General features: G+C 37.9%; 1 protein-coding gene across 2 annotated transcripts in view; it reads right to left on the bottom strand.

Annotated features, from left to right (window-relative positions):
* The window catches only part of zmp:0000001236 (mastermind-like protein 2), a 34,100-nt gene extending 10,678 nt beyond the window's left edge, over window positions 1-23,422 (bottom strand). The window contains exons 1-3 of one of the 2 annotated variants that reach the window (XM_055147719.1): window positions 23,296-23,421; window positions 23,021-23,088; window positions 22,384-22,918 (exon numbers count right to left, since the gene is read on the bottom strand). In XM_055147719.1, the coding sequence (XP_055003694.1) occupies window positions 22,384-22,770 (387 nt within the window). In that variant the 5' untranslated portion in view covers window positions 22,771-22,918; window positions 23,021-23,088; window positions 23,296-23,421. Of the gene's footprint in view, window positions 1-22,383; window positions 22,941-23,020 lie in introns of both variants that reach the window. The other variant, XM_020928591.2, reaches the window with a different exon arrangement.
* Window positions 23,423-23,612: the final 190 nt, after the last annotated feature.

Here is a 23,612-nt window from a genome sequence, read left to right as displayed (position 1 = left end):
CTACAACTCCAAAGCTCAAAATGCTCTGTTCCACCTTTTGATGTCAAGTAGTGGTAAGTGAACAGCAACCTTTTACCTTTAGTTCGGTATAAATGATGATTCCAGGGATGATAAATGATTCTGGTGAAGGTGTACAGAGTTTTAAATTGTGTTTAAATGTATTACCACATGACAAGGTGGAACAAAGTGTTTTCGGTCTGAGAGAACTCAGCCTAAATATGCAGGATTTGTGTTTTAAATGTGTGAATGAAATAACACTGAAAAAACATTATAACAGATCAGAAAACATCTTGAGTCCTTTAATGTATATGGCTCCTACACCAGAGGTAAAGTAAAAATATAGATCACCCCCTACACAGATAATGGAGATAAAACAGCTAAAATGTCTTGCCTAATGACACAATGGGGACTGAACCACCCTCTGGTTTAGGGGTGGTTAATTTGTTTCTTGAGAGCCAGATTCAAAACGAGCATTATGGTGGAGGGCTGGACCAAAGCGATCATAAGCGTAAAAATAAAATAATTTCTGTCAAATATATTATTTTCAAAAACATGCAGGGGCCAGATTAAAACAGGCTAAGGGCAAGATACTCTAGTTCCAACATCAGAAAGAGTACAATTTCATGTATCAGCTGAAGTTGTATTAGTTGTAGTGGTAGCATTATTCCCACATTTAGGTAAAAAAAAAAACAAAAAAAAAACTCTACTTAATCTACTAACAATTTTGTTTAATACTCCATTTGCCATTATTTTAAAGCCACAGAATGTAGTAGTTAAAAAACTTAAGAAATGAATAAGGAAAAGACTCAAAATAGATCTGTTGTTCCTATTGAGAGCCATAATATTTAGTTTGTGCTTTGAGGGTCTGCTTACTGTATTAAAAGTGGGATTTCAACTTGTTTGTTGCCAGATAAAAAACTAAAGCTTTCAGACAAATGCCACTAATTAACTGTCATGGAAAAACATTGGTTGGAGAAAGCAAGAGTGAATTGGCTTATTATAATTACAACAGACTGCCTGAAACTGGAGGCTTTTGTGTCCTTTTGTCTCTACCAAAATAAACTGGTTTATATGGACATTCAGGAAGACATAATTTACCCTTTATTTGCATACTGTAAAAAATTACTTACTGTAATTTAACACTGTAGCATTTATCCTTTTAAAACTTCTGTTCATTCATTATATATATTGTAATTTTTTGTCATAATTATCATAGCCAAAATCATTACAAACATTAATATCATAATTATTAAATATGAAATTCTAAATGTTATGGACATGTACTCAAATGACTATATGTCCTTTATACTGTGTGCTTAAGTTAAAAAGCTATAAACAATTTCTTAGAATGAATAGGTCCCCTGTTTAAATCTTGTTATAAGTAAAAACAAATTGAAAGGAACATGATGGGTAAGCTCTTTTTTCTGCACATTCTGGTCACATAATTGCAGTTATCTTTGTTGGCGATTATCACAACTACAAAATGTGCCAGGAACTATTACTGTCATGTTGTTATGCCTGATTGGCAAAATTGTAACAGTATTTATCTGTTGTCTTGTCCCCATGACAATAGTGCAAATCTTTCATCACTCTGAAACAACTGAACATTATGGTCATAGTTAGTTACTCCTTCCTGCAATACCCTATAGTTTGAAGCATAGACTGTATATATAAATAAACATAGCTAACCTGCTAGCTGTTCCAAATAGGAAGTGTACATGGGGACCCTTCCAGCTCCACTGACTTTGTTTCCAGTTGACTTTAAATTGCAAAATTGTCTCTCCCATAGACTGCTGTGAACCTTGTTATTTTGGTCGTAAAATGTTCGTATTAACCTGTGCTACATGGTCCTGTTTGTTATTTTGTCTGTTAATAAATTCCTATTCCTAACATTGAACCCCAAATTCTCCAAATTTGCTCCATAACTGCTAGCCTTGTTGATCTTAATGTGACTGGAGCCAAACACTATGCGCTCCTCTTCTTTATACAGTCTAGAGTTTGAAGTTGCTCGTGCCTTCAAACAGAGATTCCCATACAGTGCTCTGGCCGCTCATTGTTTCAGCAAGAGGTTAGGCCAGGTTCACATGCACTTCCCTAATCAGGCTGCTGCCAGTTGGGACGGTGCATGCGCTGCAGAGGTGGGCTACTTTTGGCTCCTCAGCACTTTACATCCCCTCACTTCCTGACACAGTTGTATTAGATGGAGCTGCCCTCAGGAGAGCAGCAGGAGAGAAGGACGAGGAGCTACGGCAGCAAGAAAAACAGGAGCGCCGCAGCTTTGTGACGGCCTGTGGGGAACGCAGGAGATTATAAAAGCAGCTTTGAAGAGAAATTATCCATTATGTTTACTGAGGGCACACGCTGAACTGTTACTAGCTTAGTGCCTACAGTTGACAGGCAAACGTGATATGGAGATAAAAAGCTAAGAGTTATAGTGGTAACACTCAAAAATATCTCTCCATTATCAGATTTCACAGATTAAAACCAGGCTTCACACTGGAATACACTACAGAATGGAAAAGTGTAATTTTATAAAAGTACCTATGAATAAAAGCAACCAACACTAGCCTGTGAGCAGTCAGTGTATTTAAGGTTTATATGTAGAAGTTTGTATTTATAACTGGTAAATATTTATTATTAATATTGATAATGTCTAATAGCTATAAATGACTACCGAAGACAAGTTAGGTGGGTTTCTGTATTTATTGGGGACATTGCATTGACTTGTATTGATTTCCTGGAAACTAATCTGAACCTTAAAGTGCATATGACTGATTTTTATTGTCAAATCTGGACTTAATTTGATGGTAGTAGTAGAGAGTAGAGAGTAGCGAGTTCTAAACATATTAATGATGTCACAATAGAAAGAATTCTTTATCCAAAAGTTTACACAAGAAACGTTTTTTTGACAGTTAAACTGAACCACAAAATAAAGGTGTTTTCTTATATTGGTTTTTGCCAAATAATTATTTCTGTGTACATTAGACGGGTTCTGCTAGGTAACAGTTATGGAGCTCAAAAGCGTGATGTTACAATTTTCAACATGGAAGTAAAATTTTAAACCTAAAAAATGAGCAAATTGAAAAAAACGAGTGTGAAATGTTTTTGCTAAAATCTTCAACATATAGATTTTAACTGTGTTTTAGTAAAATGCTTGCCTAAACTTAACCTAAACCCTAACCTTAACCTTTTTACCAGACACTTTAAACCACATTGTTAATAATAGTCAAATAATAAAGAAATTACATCAAAAGGAGCAGAGTTTAGATTTTACCAGTCCATTGCATTACATGTTAAACTGATGTGTACTTTGGCTGCAGTGTAATAGTGGTTTACCCTAACAACCCTCTTATATTGAGCGAGAAGGTTTGATCCACAAAGCATTGACACAAACAGTTCTCTACATTGTGTCTTTATGACTTACAGGACTGTGAAGGCCCCTCTGTTATTTTGTTCATCTGGGGTGTAAATGCCGCCAGGTGTATGACACAGCTGTGCTTCCCCAGCCTCAGGTTTACAGGCTGCAATACAAGCCGACATCTGTGTGCGCAGGACGGAGAAGAGAATGTGTATGTGTGCGCGTTTAACGAGTAATATGGGGACAGGCTATTGACCATTACAGGGCTATACAACATGCACCTCTCAGGTTTTTCAAATATAGAGGTTCAGTTTGGGTTTAGTCAGGTTAGAGATAATGCATATGTAATGTATTGGTTTGAGTTTGCAATGCAACACCCCAACACAAAACATAAGAACCCAAGTGTATGTAAGCAGGTATGTATCACACTGTGGGAACTAAAATCTCTATATCCCCAAAAAATGAGGTCTCTATGAATTAAAACCTTTATTATTAGATGATTTAAAGCAACATGTCACTTTCTGGAGGTGGCACGTTACCGGCATGATTCCATGAAAATAGGAAGTTAAAACCATACTGTGAAACAAAGGTTTAGGTAAGATTATAGCCAAAGGAACAATTCAGTGGAAACACGCAAGAAGAGACCCTTCAAGCCAAATAAGAGTCAAGTTTACTAAGATGCAAGCTTGCTCACAGTAATGATGCACATGCTTCAGTGCCATAAAAAAACGACCAAAATTCTATGCACTTGTACTGCACATGTACTGTGCTTTAAAGTTATTAGATATTGGTTGAACTGGGTTAAGGTTAGGCATTAGATTATGGTTATGAAAGTGTTGACTATATGGTTAAGGATCAGTCTCCAGAAAATTAATTATAGTTGATGTAATGTCTCCAAAAAGTATGTAAATCCAACATGTGTGTGACTGCATTATCCCTGCCAAATCTTGCACTGGTCAGGTCACCCACATGGCAGTGACAGGCGTCAGAAGACATCAGCCCCTGGTCATGTGACTCTGGGAGCTCCTGACACTGCTGTCACCTCTCATCTACATGTCAGTCTGAGCAGAGCCATCACAGAGGAGGAGGGCCACACGGTCGCCCTGTTCAAACTGTGCTCAGTCAATAATTTAAAACAAGCACCGTCAAAGAGTCATACTGACAGAGGACAACAGCAGAGGCCAAGAGGGTCAAGAGAATGAGGGCTTCACAACACACAGGCACTCTCATCACTGTAGAGGGCTTCTCCACAGCTTTGGAGTGACAAGAAGACTGACACCTTGGCAAACCTCTCTGTACATCCTAGTGTCACTCTAATTACTGACTAACCATTCATTTTAAAGGTCTCATCTCAAAACAGTTGGGCTTCATTTGACTTGTTTTTAGCAAGGTCTCCAATACTAAAGAACAAGAAATGTTGGTTTGGAACTCAGTTTTTCCAATCTATTCATGTGGAAATGACTATTTTGACTGGTTAGCCCAAGATGCAACCATGGGCCCCATTTTAGCCAAAAACTATTGTATTCACAAAAAGATAAATCCTCAAACACAGACACTGTAATTTTGTTATTTTAGTAAAATAAAACATCATGGGGTGGTTTTACATTCTGGTATTATGAAGCAAATAATACATAAATCCATAAATAATAATGCAAAGTATCATATTGCCAGAATGTGTTGAAACACACTTCATTTAAAAGAAAGTTTCACTTTTAACACATTTAACATTTTGGTTCTGAGTTGGCGAAAAGTAGCATCAAATTTGGAAATTTTGACCAGTTTTCTGTTATGTAAGTGTAGTTGAAACATGCTGGGACACCAGTGTGAGAGTGTTCTTCTCTAAAAACAACTTCTTTAAAGGAGCCAAACCTTGTTTGTCCCTTTAAAAGACCATCGCCACACAGCCACAAATACCTTTTTCCCAGCAAGCATTGCACACAGGCTGCCTCCGGTCATGCCACAGGAAAAGGCCCATAAGCAGGGAACAAGTTGCCTTCCTGTTTTCAAAGACAGTTCCTATGGCACGCAGAGCCGCTTCCTGCATACACTCTCTGACCATCGACAACATCTGGCTGTGCTGCGGTGTACAGCTGTGCTACTCCAAACCTAACAGTGTCTGTGCCTCGTTTTGCCAAAACTCCTCCTAATAAAGGCTTTGAATGGGACGGAAAAACACATGCAGCAGAGATGCAACACTTTTCTCTAAAACCTTCCCATAACCAGGATTATGAAACAACTTTTTTATGAAGTATGTTGAACTGTAATGAAGAGCAGTTGAGGCAGGTGTCACTAGTTCTTATACCAAATAAAATATGGCAAGGATATTGATCTGATTCCAATACCAATGACTTTTGTAATAAAATGCATTGGAACTCTATAACTATAAAGAATTATCTTTGCTCCACAATGGATCTAAAAATTAAATATATGTGCAAACCAAAAACATAAGAATATTTTACAATTATAATGTTTTATTTAAAACAGCAATTATTTCGTGCATGAGAACTGATATTTTTCCAGACCTTGTCAGTATGGACCCATTACCTAAGAGCAATAGTCAGTTGATTATGAGTATGAAAGTGGAACAAGTAATGGTAGGAGGATTAGGATTGAGTACAGCGAGTGTTTCTGTAGTACAATGTCATTCTCAAGAGTGGTTACAAGAGTAGTCTAGGTTCCCATGGGAAAACTATCATTTGCTAATGGTGCTTTAGTACTGTATGTCTTAACAAATCTAGAGAAGAAGCACATGTAGTCTTTCAAAGCACAGTAAGCATAGAGGCTTTGGTTAAATTACACACTTGTGCATTAGGGCGGATGGACAGTCACAGTAATCTGCACTGTGGTTTTCAAAAGGCACTTCTGCAGCAAAAAAAAAAAGAAAAACAGAAAGAACTGAGTGGGACGTTTAGCTCGACTCCCACTCGTATCAGTGCTGACGTTCCAAATAAGGAGAGGGCCACAAAACACTGCACTGATCCAGCCAAGGAAACTGTTTCTGGGGGTGGAGCTCTGGACCCTACTGCACACAAGTATGTAGCCTCCAAAATGTATCAGCGCAGAGACATTTCCCAGAAGGACTCCACATAACATGATGAACCAAGTTAATAAACACACACTGTACGGTCTCTGGGAAACGATTGTAGTGATCTGTTGATGTGATGTAACCATATGTTTCAGAGATTTACTTTTATTTATTTGAACGGTAATTTTGTGATTTCACATTTCATATTTAAATTCCTCCTTGAGGATAAAAAATTACATTGATTGATAGACTGATTTATTGACAATGATAGAAATGTTTGTAGGCACATCTAATAGTAAACCAAAGATGTTCATTTTGTCTTTTTATGTACTTTAACTTCTTAGGTTATTTTTCTTCTTGGGAAACCCTCCTCCAGAAGGCACCGGGTGATGGGAGGTGTGGTCAGTCTGAGTGACCTGCCAGGTCAATCAGGCTGACCACACCTACAGGAAGTAACAACAGCTGATATAAGGCACGTCACCACCAACAGCTGACAGCTCTGAAGACGGCTGGTAGCTAGCAGCCGAAAAATGTCAACAAGGTAAATACACTTTACTGTATTGTCTTTAAAAAGAACCCAAGAAGTTAAAAAGCATCTAATAGTACTTGTGCAAGTGGTAGGAATATTTGTCCTCCTACTGGCGGAAGCATACTATTAGTGGCTATTGTAGCGCTATGTGTATAGTGCTGAATAATCTTTACTTCTATGGGTATTAACTGCTAACACAAAACAAATGTAAATCACCATATGTTTTTATTGTTTTGAAAATGTTCATTCATTCATTGGAAATAACGTATTAACATGTTCTATAAGGTTCACTTCCATTGCACATTGCATCAGGTTTGTCAAGTTGTTGTGTACAGTTTTGTATCATATTTTTGTATATTAATGCAGAATGGTCACGTGGGAGCGTGGATGAGGTAGACTTCTGGGCTGAGCATTGCACAGAATTTTACAGCTAATCGTAAAGAGGGTTTGAACAGGGCCCAAGAGATTTTGCTAAATTACCAAAACATGCATGAATGCCATCTAAAACCTCTTTAGACATGTTTTTGAGGAAGGGAAAAAGATTATAACATGGTAGAAAGATCAAAATATAGATTTTACAAAATAACTTCTGTTTAAATTCACAAGATGATTGACTAATTACAGCACATTGTCACAGCACTTACAGTCATTGTTAATAACATTATTCTCATCCAATTATGTAGGCCTATATGTATTTATCTACATAAGCTCTGCAGCTAATTGACCTTACTGTTCAAGTGTGTCCTCTAACTTCTATAGCTACAGTAATGTGCTTCAGACAGCATAAAATAGGTAAAGAAATTATGCAACCCCATACTGCTTTTGAAATTGCAATTGCATCAGAAGACAAGGCCGCCTGAGTTCCATTTAGAAAACAGCCCTGCGCCCAATAGCATATGTATGAGACCCTGCAGTGGGAGCTGCTGACTGGCACTGGGCCTGCCTCAGGTGGACCTGTATCTCTGGACAGTCTCTGCAGTGGCACAGAGAGTTCAAGGTTGTGTCTGGACAGGTTTGTGCTTGCACCAGCTCTCTGTGTGAACCACTGCTTTATGACTCTTTACATGCCACAGCTGGTGAGAGAGACATGTAAGCTCAGTTGATCTGGACTAGGTGGAAAAACAACTTTCCCATAATGTAATTTCATTCAAAGCAGAGGAAAAACAACCTTTTTTTTAAAAGGGCCCATATCACGTTATTTTCTGATCTATGTTATAATGTCGTTTCCTCATCAAAAACAAACCAGGAGTTTTTTTTTGTTTTATTCACACATTCAGCACATAAACCCTACATATTTAGTCTGAGATCTTGTCTCAAACTGAAAACACTCTGTTCCACTTTGTGAGGTCAAGTGGTAATACAGGAAATGCTCCACTATGTTTTTAAACTCCATACAACTTCATCTTAAACATCTGGATAATTTCAGCCCTGGAATTGCTAATCTCTACTGAACAAAAAACACAAAACAAAACAATAAAAGGCTATGCACCTGAAAACTACCACTCCATGGCATCACAATGTGAAACAAAGCATTTTGGGCTTTGGAGATGTAGACAGACTGATCATAAAGGGTTAATCAAACATGAATGAAACACAACTCTAGGTATGTTTTTGAGGTGGTAAGTTTTAACATGTCTAAAAGCTTTAATGAGATGACAATGTTCAACAAATTTACCTTGAAATGCTTGAGTACTAATAAATAAATAAATTAATTAATTAACAAATTAATTAATTCAAGTACAACACTGAAAAAAAACCACATAAACATAAACATAAATACCAGAACTACTGAGATGGTATGGTATTATTAATGAAACTAATATTATTTTGTGTTAAAAGTTACATTCTAAAAAGTTTTTTTTGTTTTTTTTTAAATCACCATTGGTACTCAAAGTGGTTACCAGCATCATTCTTCAGTATTGCAACAAAACTGAAAATTGTTCAAACTAATAAATCTGATATTTTTGGCAATAACATTTGGAAAAGGATCATGGTCTACCCAATTCATTTATTCAAAATCTTGACAAACCAACTACAAACAAAGCAAGACTAGGGCAACACAAGCCTAAGCCTCAAGTCAAAATATTTGTCAATAATTCAACTACAAAATGAATCCCTTGCCCAAAACACTTGTGTTAGGGTCTGTGAAGTGGTGCCCAATGCCACAGGGAAATGACACTACATACACACAACAGTCACATGTGGCCAGTGCTTAAGTGTCTCAGGGCCACACAACAACCACTGTGTTGTCAGATTATTGCATAAAAAGACTGTTGCCGTTGTTGCCGGATGTGGGAAAAAAACATCCAATAGAGTCTAAAAAAAGCACAGGAAGGAAACTGGGGGTGGGGTGGCAGCAGGGAGAGAGGGGGAGAGAGACAGAGAGAGACAGAGAGAGAGGAAGAGGGGGAGAGAGGGAGAGAGGATGGGAGAGAGTGGGAGTGAGAAAGGAATGTTCTCTAAACTCTCTTATTCCTCACTTATCATCTGGACATACGTATAATAACCCACTCTCCATTATGAAAAGAATGTGTGTTGGAGATTTGCTGTAAGAGTAAATTAATAAATACTAAGTCCTGCATGATGAACTAGAAGGTTGTCTGACCACTAAACTATACCTGACAAATACTAATTTACCTGCTAGCTAATAATGGACATTTAGAGATTGATGTTTATGTTTTTTTTTTCCATTGCCGATGCAGATACCAATTGTTTGGAATTCAGAGCAAATGATGGCCGATAAGCTCTGCTTTTGATTACTTTCACAAATAATGTAATTTAAATTTACTACAAAGCCTCCCTTAGCCCTTTTTACCACAAACCTTTAAGACAGCTGTGTATCATCATGTCTTGTCTGAATTGTTAATATAAAGCTCTGTGTGAATTTTTTAGGCAGCAAATCCCTGCACTGAAGATTTAAGGTCAATAGCTGATACACTAAAAAGTCCAAATATCAGCCCGTCTATTTCTATTTACATTGCCCATTAAAGTAGTTATTTTCAGTATGTAATAGTGTGTATTAGCCTTGAGAACGACAAAAACTCCACACCTTAAATTCATACAAATCAAATACACATTTTCAGAGACAAATTTGCTGTACCATATATGCCTGTTATTAAAACAGTGCTATACTGCAGAACTATCCTGAGATAAAAATATTAACCAATAATTAGCCACAGAAGTCACTCGACCTTCTATGGCTCAAATCTTGTTGGATTACATGATAAATATTGAACTCCAAAAGATACTGTTACATCTTTTATTACTGAACAAGAAGTCAATATATTACTGTGACAGGCCTATTACCTATATTTTTGTCAAAAGTAGACCCAGATACTGATCAATACTAAACAATTCACAAGCATTGATACTGAGAAAGAAAATCACATATATTCTTTGGAAAGGTCTGGATTTAGAATTATATGTAACCATGTGGTTATATTAAACAAAGTTTAGTGTTGAAAGCTACAGTCGATTATCAGATAAAGAATTATTTTTTTATTTTTTTTTATTGTGGTATCAAAATTGGCATAACATTTGTCACGACCCTGGCCATGCTCTCCCCTGCGCCTTCCTGCCGCTCTCCTCTCCCTCCAGGTGGCCTCTCTTGGCTGCCCTGCCTGCCGGCTCCGCCCCCTAATCACAGCTGGAGGATAAAAGGCCTGCGGGCACACGTCTGTGCCCTCTCCTCCTCCGGCTCCTCCTGCTCCACCCGATCCCCTGGGCTTGCCACGCCACCACGTTACCACGCCACCATGACCAACACTACTACCACCACTCATGCTTTTATAATAAATGCCCTCTTCATGGAGTTAAAAACACCACTGTTGTTGTATCCTCCCTCCTTTGTTGCGGTCTCTTGAGCCGAGGTCGTAACACGCGTTTTCTTTCATATCAAAATCTAGTTAGTAATTTTTGTATTCTGACAACATTGTTTGACAATAAGGAAAATGTACTGACTTAACATAGCATCATAATAAAATAGTATTGATATTATGATTTGTCAAAAAAAAATCTGCAATCCTGTACAATTGCATCCTATATCAAGCTAATTATAATTTTATCCATCCGATCAGACCAAGTGTAACACATCTATGCCATAATATTCATACAGTCTCTGGAAGGCTTACATTGCACTAATTATTCCACTGGCCCACTTTACTTTAGAGCTGGTGATATGATTTCAAGCAGAATTCACTCCATGTTCAGTGCCTGTACCTCACGATGGATTTAATAGTGATAATAATAATAGGCTTTATTTTACTGTGATGTTTGATGCAACCGGGGAGAATAACAAACCATATGGAAACTATTAGGAGCATTGATTGTTAAAATATAGTTCATCACACAATATGCTAACGATATTACACCTGGATTTGGCAGAAGACCACTTAAATATGTACTAATCATGTATAAATAATTGAACTTATAGCCTCTCAGACCACTATTTGAAGTCACACCTTCATGCAAGCAAGATTTGTGAAGTGTCTTGCCTAAAGATACAACAGCAGTATTGCCTGTACTTTTGAGTGCCAGCCTTCAGTTGTGTAAGTAAACATCTTTATCAATTTCCACATCAGTCACTGTTATCCCTTAACAGATTTGTGCTTAGAATTGTTACTAACTCAATTTGCAATGTCCTTCTTGGTGCAATCCTCCGGCTTGATCCATGCTTCTAAAAAGTATATGCCATTAGTTTAAGTTTAATCGAGATTCAGTCATAAATGTCAATTATCATCAGACTTATATATAGATTCTAGTGTGCATGTTATAATGTTCTTACCTCACTTCATTCTTGAGTAACCATTATTGTCCACATCTTCAAAGTTAAAATGCTCCGTTCCAACTTGTGATGTCAGGAAGCGGTAGTTTTTAAGTTAACAGCTACCTTTTACCTTTAATTAGAGATTGACCAGGGCAGAAATCGTCTAAATGATCCTAGCGAAAGTGTATGGAGTTTAAAAACACACTGGAGCACCTCCTGTATTACCACATGACATCACAAGGTGGAACACAGTGTGTGTTCGAGAGATCAACTCAGCCTGAATATGCAGGGTTTGTGTGTTAAACACAACTCCAGGTATGTTTGTGAAGAGAAAATATTACAGCATAGATCAGAAAATTGAATGCCAATAATTAAGTCTCAGTTTATGTTCAGAAAATTTAAATTTCATCTGGATAATCATCTTTAATTGCTTTTAAAAGGAGAAAATAAAACAGAATAAAAAATGATCAGTGTAACAAATAAAAATCATGACAGATTTTTTGTCGTATCACTTAGCACTAGTTTCAGGCATTCAGTTTCAACGCCAACAGCACAAACTGTCCTTTACTACCAGTTCAGCGACTTTCCCCTGTATTTCACATGTGTATACTCTCCTGGGAGAACTGTAGCAAAAAGCAGAGCCATGGTGCGATGCAAATGGGGCTGAACTCTGACACAGCCCTCAGAGTAGAGGAGAGGGAGTGAGCGCGGGGAAGAAAAAGTGAATGTTGTGCCTCTTTTCAGCAGTGTGCAGCCCCAGAGCCTGGGAACAGTGCAGCTTGGCCAGGCCCTGAGAAATATCCTGAGCTGTAATGTAAACACGTCTGATCGCTGATGGTAGACCCGCCCGCTCTCTCTCCCTCCTTCTCTGCAGTTCAACATGCGTTTGGGACAAGGGGTTCGCCAGTGACATCAGGAGCCCACTTTCTCATTTCCTGTTCGGGGCAATGACCCTGTGAACAAGGCCTGTTTGAAGTAGTGCAAATCAGGCTGCTTTGCTCTTTCCGCTTGATTGTTCCTGGAGATAGGGCAGTGCCAGGGCATCATACGTTTAAGCTGTTGAATGTTCTGCTAATGTGTGTCATAGTTGTACCCCTCAAAATGACTCAGTTTTTAATGAGAATATACTTCTGTTTCAAAACTGATAATACTCCCACAATATTCACTATCCTTTCTTCCACCAGTTAATAAAACAACATAAAGAGAAAAAAAGAGATGTAAATGGTCATGGTCACATTTTTATATGGCGCTTTTTTGACCTTCAAGGAACTCAAAGTGCTTTAAATCAGGAAATGACTCACCCATTCACACACCAATGTATACAGACACTGGGACGAGGTGGGTTAAGTGTCTTGCCCAAGGATACAACAATAACAACACCATTCATCTGTGGGAGTTGGAATCACACCACCAACCTGTGGACCAGTGAATCTGACCGACCAGTGATGTTTATGTCAGGAGCAGGATTTGAACCACCAACATTTGGATCAGTGGACACTCCAACTGAACTACTTTTGTGTAGATGTAACAATACTTAAGATTTTTAAGGTAATATAAAAACAAAATCATAATTTATGATATATTAACCACAGCCTGTAGCTGATCAGACAAATACAAATGACTGGATCTCATTTTCTATTATAATTCAATTAACTGCACAGCCCTAGTACTAATCCTTCAGTTTATTTTCCACTTACAGTGTATTTTACACAGCAGCCTCTCAAAGTGCTACACTCATTCTTCATTCACTCTATACTTGGTAATGATGACCAGTCACTCAGTCACACACCACACACACCAGGCAAGATGGGTGAAATGTTTTGCCTAAGGACACAACAACAGAACATCATCAGGGCAGGAATCCATCCTCTAACCACTCAGTCGCTCTTGCAAATTTGGTGAAAAGCTGTAAAACTCTGAAAATTCCTCAGTGAAACTAAACTGATTCACAATCTGTTATTACAATATCCTTGTCATTTACTTAATCTGCCAATGGTCTTAATGTTAGAAGTCAATCTGTGCTAAAGTCAGCGCTATGGCTGGTTGGACAATAAACAAACAGTGTGCATTTGACCTATAAGACTACACAAGACCGGAATAAACAGCTCTATCGCAGACAACAGGCAGCAGAACAAGTGGACACACACCCAGTTCTCCTGTGGCAAGTGTGATAATTAGATCTGTTTACAAGTGCAGCTCCAGTCCAGGAAACTCCAGTGTATCAGGTGGCCGATGATGCGATAACTGTGTGAACTGCCATAGATAAGCACTATGTTTGTGTTTGTCCAAGCCCCTGGTACTGAACTGTGGTACGGGTGGCAGTGGTATGCTAGCTTAGTTTTATACAGATTGGATTTGATTAGATTTGAAATGCAGAATTGTACACAGTAAAACTAATGATGTTGGGTGGTTCACTAACTAAATGTTTTGAGAAAGAAAAATACAGTTGGTATTATGGTATTGTAAGAAAGTACACATATTACCTTTTAATTCCTGTTTACATCCTAGAATAATCCATGGTAAAGGGCAGGAAAAGTCAACACTGGAAAATATTTGACTACAAATTTACGACAGCTGGGTTACCGAGAATTTAGACTTAGAAAAACTTTATTGATCCACAAGGGAAATTATTTAGACACAGTTGCTCATGTATCACAGTATATTATAATAACAAAAAACAAATTTATAAATGGTAATAATAAATTCTAAAAAAAAAAATTGCAAAAATAAACAGAAAAAAAAAACTGTTACTCTTTTAATCATCTAATTGTAAATGGCTATAATAAATTACCAGTAGCATAAGGGTTATTACACTGTGTAACTAATGATGAGATTAAATTAGATAGTAAATGGTTTATTTAAAGCCATTATATCATTTAAACCGGTGATTCTTAAACTATGGTGTAGTTATCACTGCTGGAACATAAGCTGGTTCAGTTCAAATATTGCTCAATTTAATCCACTTCTTTTTTTTTTTTTTTGTCTTTTTTTAGAATGAATATAGCAGTTGGTGTAGTCCTATTTTAGGGTGTGTTCATATGGCCCTGGTTTGAGCCCAGTTTAATTCTGATATAGACTTGGGTTGGTACTGTTTTAGTCTGGGATTAGTTCTGATCTAGTCCTCTAGTCCAGGTTTAGTTCTGGGTTAGTCCCAATAATTTTGATGTGTTTTGTGCAAGAGTGAACACTCATTCAAATTTGATTTAATATATTTATTTATTTATTTATTTACTTATTTATTCATTTTATTTTATTTTTTTAATGGTACTTGGTGTGAAACGTTTGAGAACACACACAGGAAAAATGTGATCTGGGGTACTATAGCTATTGATCAAGTAAACCACAGTGACCTATGACTTGAAGTCCCCTCAGTCAGTGTCTTTTCAGAGGACTTCTTGCAGTGGCCTTAACATGCACCTGTGTGAGAGCCAGTTCCCACAGGGTTCTGGTTACAGCTATAGGTATGGAGGCACTATCCACACCCCGTCGGCAAAGTCAGGCAGGAAAAACTCGACAATCCACAAAACATAAGTGAGTACATGTCCAACAAGCCCCTCTCACAATGCAGGCATATATAGGTGGTTTTGTATGTGGCCGGCATTACAATGTATGTCTCATTAGCATGGATCCAGTAGCTGTAAGGCATAACAACAAGATCAGGGACTTATCAATTGGGAATTGAGGTGATTTGTAAACGGAATACAATTAGTCATTCAAAGGCATGACTGCACATCATCTGTGCAAGGTTCAAAGCTTTTGGCACGGACTTTAAATTTGTCTAATGTGTCTCAACTATATCCATGTTTTGAACTGGGACTAGGGTTGTCAACAATAATGTCCCAGTATTACAACTAGCTGTAAAATTGGTTAAAAAAAAAAAAAAAATCACAAAGTTATCTTTTCTGAATAGTTTTAGCTACATCAGAACTAGTACAACCACAAAAATTATAAACAATTGAACCTTTGAGCAGCTGTAGCAAACTGCAAAACTGCAGCTGTGGTAGGTCAACCCCAGTAGCCTCAAGTGGAGACTGTAAGGTGCCTTTTCTTAAAACACTGTTCACCCAAACAGCCCTCTCTGTAAGGGGGGAGTGTACAGAATACGCTCCCTGTCCATTTAAAAGTGGTCACAAACTTTAGATGGAGTGTATTTCTAACAAGTGTTTTTGGCACTATGATGCATGCATCGGGCTGCTGTAATACAGTTAGTCAATGTGTTTTTATCCATCCCTATTCAAAGAAACCAAATAAATAAATAAACTACACAACAGAAGGGAGATCATTTGAACTTGTCTGACGGCAAACCTTTCATGTCTGACATTGATGGGCTAATTTTGCCCTAAAGACCATAATATTATTTATTTACATGAGCAGACTGGGCTGGGTCCACCTGGACAGCCTGCTTAGACCATACAGGGAATGAGCCCTTGAAGACTATGGTGGGATGCCAACTACATGGTTTTCCTCAGCTCTGTTCAAAGACACTAGCAGCATTCCCAAAGGCTACTGAATAAAACATGAGGTGCGTGTGGTGAGCTCAGTTGTGTGTGCTACAGTAAGAGTGTGTGCTGGGAGGTAGGGCCAGGCATTTCTTAAGACAGACACAGAACCAGATGATCCATGATGTCTTTGATTTGACACATATCGCCATGGCTCTGCAGGGTGTTGTCGAGGAAACTTCCTCTTTCCCTTTCTTCAGATGCTTCCCTTTGTTTGCTGTGCATGATATGTGTGTGTGGTTTTTGGCAGCTCACAAGTTGTTCGAAAAATTAACCCAAAAAGAATAGGAGTGACTGCATGTTTCAGCAGAAAGGAATGCAAATGTGCCCAGGTACGGAGATGGCCTAGATTCATACAGACACCATCATGGAACAAGCTCTGACTACAGTGAGTAGCACTCCCTACAAGATGCTGTAATATATCCACCATAGTATACTGAAGTGTTCAAATATTATTGATTGAAGTTGTAATCTGAGCTGGTAATGTCAATAAAGAAACTTTCCATATACAAAAGGTGGTTGTTTACATAATTATGTGTATCTTCTAACACATAGGCCTACTGTATATAAATTTATTTTTCAGAGAATATACTAAAGTAATTCTTGTCTTATCTCACAATCAGAATCAAAATTATTTAATTAGTGATCGAAAGGCAGGAAATATAGTATTTTATGGCTTTAGTGTTTGTAGTAATATTAATGTAATTTAAAGAGACAATATCCTTCCATAAATAATTACCAGTTAAAAGTTAAAAGGTTTCTGAATGGAGAATTGTGAAGATATTTGATTTTGTTATTATTTTTATTATATAAGGGAGACTGTTAGACAAGCAAGTGAACGTAGTTTTACTTGACTTTTCCAAAATGTTGATTATGGTAAAAAAATAAGCAGCTTTACTCCACTCCCACTACCAGTTTTTACTGTACATCTGTTCACTCAGAGCCTCTGTCTTTTCTGGGAAAATCCTCCGCAACAGGAAGTGATCCATGTTTCTGGAGCGCTGCAGATATCAACAGCCACAAGGCAATGTGGATAAACACAACACACTGCCAACCAAACTAGTGACATGAACAACTGTGTTCTACAAGATAGTACATTATATGATAGTTTGCTATGGCCAGGTTTACACTACAGGTCATTTCATTTTAACACAAGAGAGACATAAAAATGTAATTTAACTTGCGCTAAAATTGTATGAGAAAAAAAAAAAGAGCTTCAAGTTGCTTATCTCTACCCTGCACGACTCAAATATGACCCACTTTAAACTAAAATGCCCAACACGACAGAGGTTAACAGGGTGCTTACAATACGTATCTACACCATATGCAGATATCAGTCTAAGTAATCAAATCAGTAAGAGCTCCAATTATTTTTACACAAAAAGACAAGTTTAATCTCACAGACCTCACTGCTGAGGTGAGCTGTCAATACTCAAGCCGCTGAGGACACCACTATCTTTAGTTTCTTGCTTATTTTCTCCCTCACAAATATAAATCTGTGGTGCTTAGCTGAGCGAGTGATATGCAGGGGCGATATGACATTAAAAATCAACTAACAATTGTTGTAGTAGTTGATTAGTCAGTAGTTATTTTTAATTAATCGTTGCGGACCCTGTTTGACAATTTGCTATTTGGGTAGAATTTTCATATTGTAACTGAGTAATACTACATGCTAAAACAGATACCTCTTATTGGTCAACTTCCATCATGTGTTGAGAGAGTGACAGGCAGGTTTAACCAACCACAATGAATTATTAAACACAAAAAATGTTTTGCATGTCAGCCACTAGCAGCTTGCAAATCAACAGTCCAATGCCCAAATATATGTAGTAGTAACAAAACTACTGGTATAGAAACCCACAAGCTTTGTTTTCTTAAAAACAAACCTGTGCAGTAGTTTCATAAGCAGGATGCATGCTGATGTGATAAGGCTCTGAAGGGGGACTTATTTATCATAGAGAGCAAAGGGGGAAGACTCAGAGCATCACAAATTTGAGTGAAGCTTACACCACATGTTAATGCATTGTTTTCAGCTAATATATCATTTTCAGAACAATAAAACATAACAGTGATCCAAATATGTATAGGTATTTTTCCCTTCTTTAAAATGCAAGTTGTACAAAATGATTACAATTGCAACTGCAGTTACATTGCAAATACAATCCAGATATAAGATAGATTTAAAGCCACACTATCCCAGTCTTCGTTTCTGTAGCCTTGTGATTATTGTGAGTAGTATTTGAAGCCGATGTCTATCACTTGTACAAGTATATTTTTGTACAAGTGGTAATAGTAGTAGTAGTATTAGTATTAGTAGTAGTAGTAGTAGTAGTAGTAGTAGTAGTAGTAGTAGCAAAGGTATAGTTGTAATAGTAGTATTAATAGCAATGTCAATCACTAGTACAAGACAGCGCAGTCTACTTTACTTAATCAGCAGTCATTTCCTTGTAGAACCGATGTTTTCATGGCTGGTTTGACTTTGCATAAACACACACACGAGTTGTTTGCAGGGCTACAAACATTTATATGGGCGACTTGTGCTTCCCTGTTTCATGGCCACTACATCTCTCACGAAGGTGCTTAGTGGGCTATTTGTCATACACATGATAATAGGCCATGACAGTGCGGGGTAGGCTCTGAGCAGTGCAGCCATATAACTGTTTGTTAAGCTTTTTATACCCTCTCCAGAGGATTGTTGACAGATCATATAAAATGGCTGCTGATGAAATTCAATGTCTTTACAACGTAATACAGTTTGGTAAGCTCTGACCTAGTTTTAGGCTCCAACTATTTCTGATACAGGTATGAAGGGAAAGACAGACAAAGTAGACATAGGGATAAGGAGTGGAAGACGGTAACTAGATACTTTTAATCAGTTAGTTTCAGTACATTTTAGAGAGAATAGTGATTTCTGATATGGTACATTTCAGAACTTGCTGCACAATATTATGACTGTTTACAAAACGCATTCATAACATTGGTGCAGTAGCAAGAGTAACAGTAGTACTAGAAGTAATGACAGCAGTAGGATAAATAGCAACATACAATGAACATAATGGAATGATTCTAAGCAATGGTTATGGAAGTGACAATGATGTCTCAGCAGTAAGGAATAATGGTAATAGTGTAGTAGTAACATTTAGCCATGCAACTTCAGTGCATTGTGTATTTCTGCAATCTCTGTGGATCAGATGAATTTCCAAATGTAATGAGTTTATGGAGGCATTAGGGGAATCATTTTGTGATTTTCTGGATAAATGCTCATTCATCCCTCTCTGTCTTTCCCATTTCTCAGGTTTCATCTGGAAGAATATCTTTTGTTAATCTGGACTCAAAGCACTGCATTGTTAAATCACTCATAATCCATTGTGCTGTTTGCCCCAGCCTTGGTGTACATTTCCATGGCAAATTCCAATGTGAACAGTCAATATAACATGCACAGATGTGGCCATTGTAAGTAGGCGCTGAGTTTTTAAGACGAAAGAATGTGCAATGGTGAACTACAGCTTCGCCCTGAAACACTTTCCTACCCACTACATTATAATTAATAATCACCAACACAACACCCACACACAGTATTTTGGATATTGTGCACTTAAATCATTCTTGAATAAATTAAGTGGGATGTTGCCAGATTGCTTTGTGCTTGTAATAAGGGGGGTTTCTGCATGCGCTGGCTGTTCTGTTTCATTCAATCAACACTGTTAGTGAAAAACATTAACCTCAGGGCTGATAAACATGTTTGCGGACTTCATTTCCTCCCCGGTGCCGTGCTGTGCTCATCACTTTTATGTGGGACAAGCTACTCCATGGCCAAACAGAAGTAAGTAAAAAGCAATAAACCACAATAATCGTTTTGATAATAATGTTTCATGACCTCTTCCTCACCTTATATAATTCATGCTGTTTGTGTAAACCAAGTAGCCAAAAAGAGCAGTGTTCATTGCATGTGGTTTGGAGAAGATTTCAGACTTTGGAAAAATAAATGTGACTTTGTGTGTTAAATGGCAATGTTTTGCTCATGTTCAGGAAATTAATATTGAAAGACATTTTATTTGTTTGAATGAGACATAAAAACAATTGTGATCGATTAATATGAGCTCCATGAATAGCAGTTCAGGGAGAGTTCGCCAACACTATTTACTTACAGCTGTTGGCCCAGAACATCTCAGAACACTTGAACTTTTATTTATACAATGCTGATCCTTAGTAACGTAAAGTCACAGTATGCTCTTGTTTAGCCAAAAAAATAAATAAATAAATAAATCTGACTAAAATAAAAGCTTTAGTTTTTTGTTTTTCCTGTTAGCTATGTTTATTGGATTTTAAAAAAAGACAAGCATGTCCCTACTCTGAGCAGACTTGCATCTCCATAGACGTGACTCTTTTTTGGCCCAGAGGAAGGACCTTAATGCTTGTTTCTATGGAAATGTTCATTTGGCTGTAATCTTACACAGTGTCAATATTTATGTAGAATGTTCCAAAGTATAGTTTTAACTTTTTTGTTTCCATGGAGTCGTGTAGGTAACATGTTACTTCCAGAAGGTTACTATTAATGTACCTTTACAGAAGAAAGAACAGCATTTATTTTTGATGAAAAGACTGCTACTGCTAAAGACTACTCTACTGTAGTTAATCAGACTTGGGTTGATATTTGAAACTACCTAATGCTTTAAGACCACATGATGGTTGTACATTTTAATATAAAATAAATACACTTAATATGATGTATGTTGTGAGCTACTCGAACAGCACAAGCTAACATAGTGCCTTGTCAGGTGGTGGAGGTCACTTGGTGCATAATTCCACTGATGACAACAAACAAGCTGACAGATCATCACTGGCCTTTTATGGCTAACCATGGAAAAATATGACACTGTTTATTTTTCCATTCAGCATCTCTAATAAATCCACAGAATAGACACAGCCTATTTAATAAAGAGCAGACGTTAAGCTCCTTTTTACCTGATGAAAAGGAAATACAAAAACATGAACAGGGTACTTTTGATTTACAATGTACTGCAGTTATTTTTGCACTGCTTAGTTATCAAAATCTATATATCATAACATTTTCATTCACAGATGATAAATGAATGATGTTAACTAGGAAATGTTACAATAAAGTAATTCTAAGTAACTAAAGTGTTGGTTATTCATGGCACATTAACTTAATCATTCAGTAAGCTTGACTTCATAAAGCATTCATAAAGGATAGTTCTAGTTGTGAATAGTTTCTTCTCATAATACATGTAACAGTATTTTTCATGTGACATCTACTGCTAGACCGTATGCTATATATATCTTTTTTTTTTTTTCTTTTTTTTTTTTCATTGTGTGCAATTAAAACTATTATCTACCATTGCAGGAGTAGTGGTTTCTGCACTTTAAAGAGTAGGGACAAATCTACATCCATCTTCCTGGATCAGGTGCACTATAGAGATGTTGATGCTGAACACATGTCAAACCTCACTGCAGGCAAATGCCACAAAATCCACTTCTTCTAATGGGAATTTAGTGCTTTACAACATCTGCTCCCTCTTTTCCGCTAAACAACATTTTACCATGTTTTAAAACACATGGCTTACCACTTTAAGCATCATTTAAGCATTTAAAAGCCTCCTAAAGCTGTAGTGAATGTTAATTTTCTGCTCTTAGCATTTGTACTGGTTGAATAAACATATTTGGCTATATATTTCTGTAATAACAATGGCTTCTAGACGGTCAACAGTCAATAGTGTACTTTCAAGAGTATATAACTGTCCATTCATTAACTATAATATATGGAGTCCTGAGGCATGAAGAAGAGCATAAATAGTTATAGTTTGTGAGGTTTGGAAATCCCCTAAAGTGGCCCTAGTGGTAGAAAACCTATGGACCAAACTCGAACCTATGGCAGCACGTTAAACACTTCTGAAGTATGCATACATTTGAAATTAAATGAACAGATAATGTCCTATGTCCTGCCTCAATTATTATTATGATTTAATATGCAATATTAGAGCTAATATAAATAAAGTTGTGTGAATGAGTGCATCACAAGCACCACGACCATTATAACATTAATGAGATTTTCTTTACAAGCGTATTCTAGGTATTGTCTTCTTTGACGTTGTGTTAGGACAACCGCAACTAATGGCACTAATGGGCACTTTGTGATATAACAAACACCCTTAATGTCACACTCGTATCTTTCTCATGGGAACTCACCGCAATACGCGTGGAGACCTTCTGCTCGCTCTCGGACCCTTTCTGTTCCCCGGTGGTTCTGTTGTACTCAGGAGGTGGCTGGTGCGATGCCCGGCTGCCTTTGGTCTTTCGGTTTCCAGGCCCTTGGTGGACGATGTTGAGCAGGTGAAGAGTGTTCTCATGTTCCCGGTCCGTGCTCTCAGCCTGGATCCGCTGATACCGGTTCTCACAAGTTGAGTGGTGTCTTCTGCATAGTTCAATCCGGGCGCGCAGACGCTCCACTATGGCATTGTGGAGCTGTGGCACCGCGGAGCCCCTGGCAGCGGTCACCGGAGCAGACCCCAGTCCCATCCCTAACGTTGATGCGAATGGCCCCGCGGCTGATTGGGCTGGGGTCGCCTCTCCCATGCCCACCAGAGCAGTTCAAAGTAGTCCACTGCGCTAAGAATGGACCACAATGTGGGCATGGAAGAAACCAAGATGAGTGTGCGCAGCTATGGTCCCATGTGCGAAATCTTGTGGCACCACGATACCCACAAAGTAGGCTATAAGATTCCTATGACACATGAAACGCAAATCTAAAATAAAAAGGAGCACAACTGTATGTTCAGATTTCTACAGGCTGAACGTTAAAAGCAAAGTAAAGATAAACATTTACCTTACGACGTCACGACAATCTTTTCAAAATGCGGAGCTCCAAACTACTCTCTACCGGCAGCAGCACTCCTTTTAACAAGAATGTGGATTTACAGAGAATGCCCTGGATGATTCAAAAGCATCGCACGCACAACTTCACTTTCAAGACACTGGCACATGTTCGCGCACTTCTGCTTGACACGGCTTTGAGAGCATCCACTACGCTCCCCTCACTAACAATAGTGATACAAATCGCTGAATCTTCATTAGTCTAATCCACTAAACTTTGTGACTTACAACATTCAGTGATTATCGATCCGTTTGCACTGTGTTTTTCGTCCCATGCTAATCGGTTACTTTGGTTCTAAATAATTGTCATGCAGCTCCAAACCTTCGCTCAAACCGATTGACCGTCTCAAATAGTCCATTGACAATCGCTTGTCCGTGTGGTGCACCGAGGCAATAGCGACTGTATACAGAGGTTCATTGTATGAACATTCCTCCTCTGACAGTAGGCATCAGGCGGACGCAGCAGAAAGCATGGCTGCACTCTGGCGGCGTAATGTCAACACTGCAGTGTCTTTGTACAGTCAATTATTAGGGAGTAGCAGTCT

Source organism: Boleophthalmus pectinirostris, unplaced genomic scaffold, assembly GCF_026225935.1.
Source record: "Boleophthalmus pectinirostris isolate CB_2022bp ecotype Guang Dong unplaced genomic scaffold, ASM2622593v1 HiC_scaffold_9, whole genome shotgun sequence".
NCBI lineage: Eukaryota > Metazoa > Chordata > Actinopteri > Gobiiformes > Gobiidae > Boleophthalmus > Boleophthalmus pectinirostris.
Note: the sequence above shows the minus strand (reverse complement) of the source record. Positions and strands in the feature narration are given on the sequence as shown.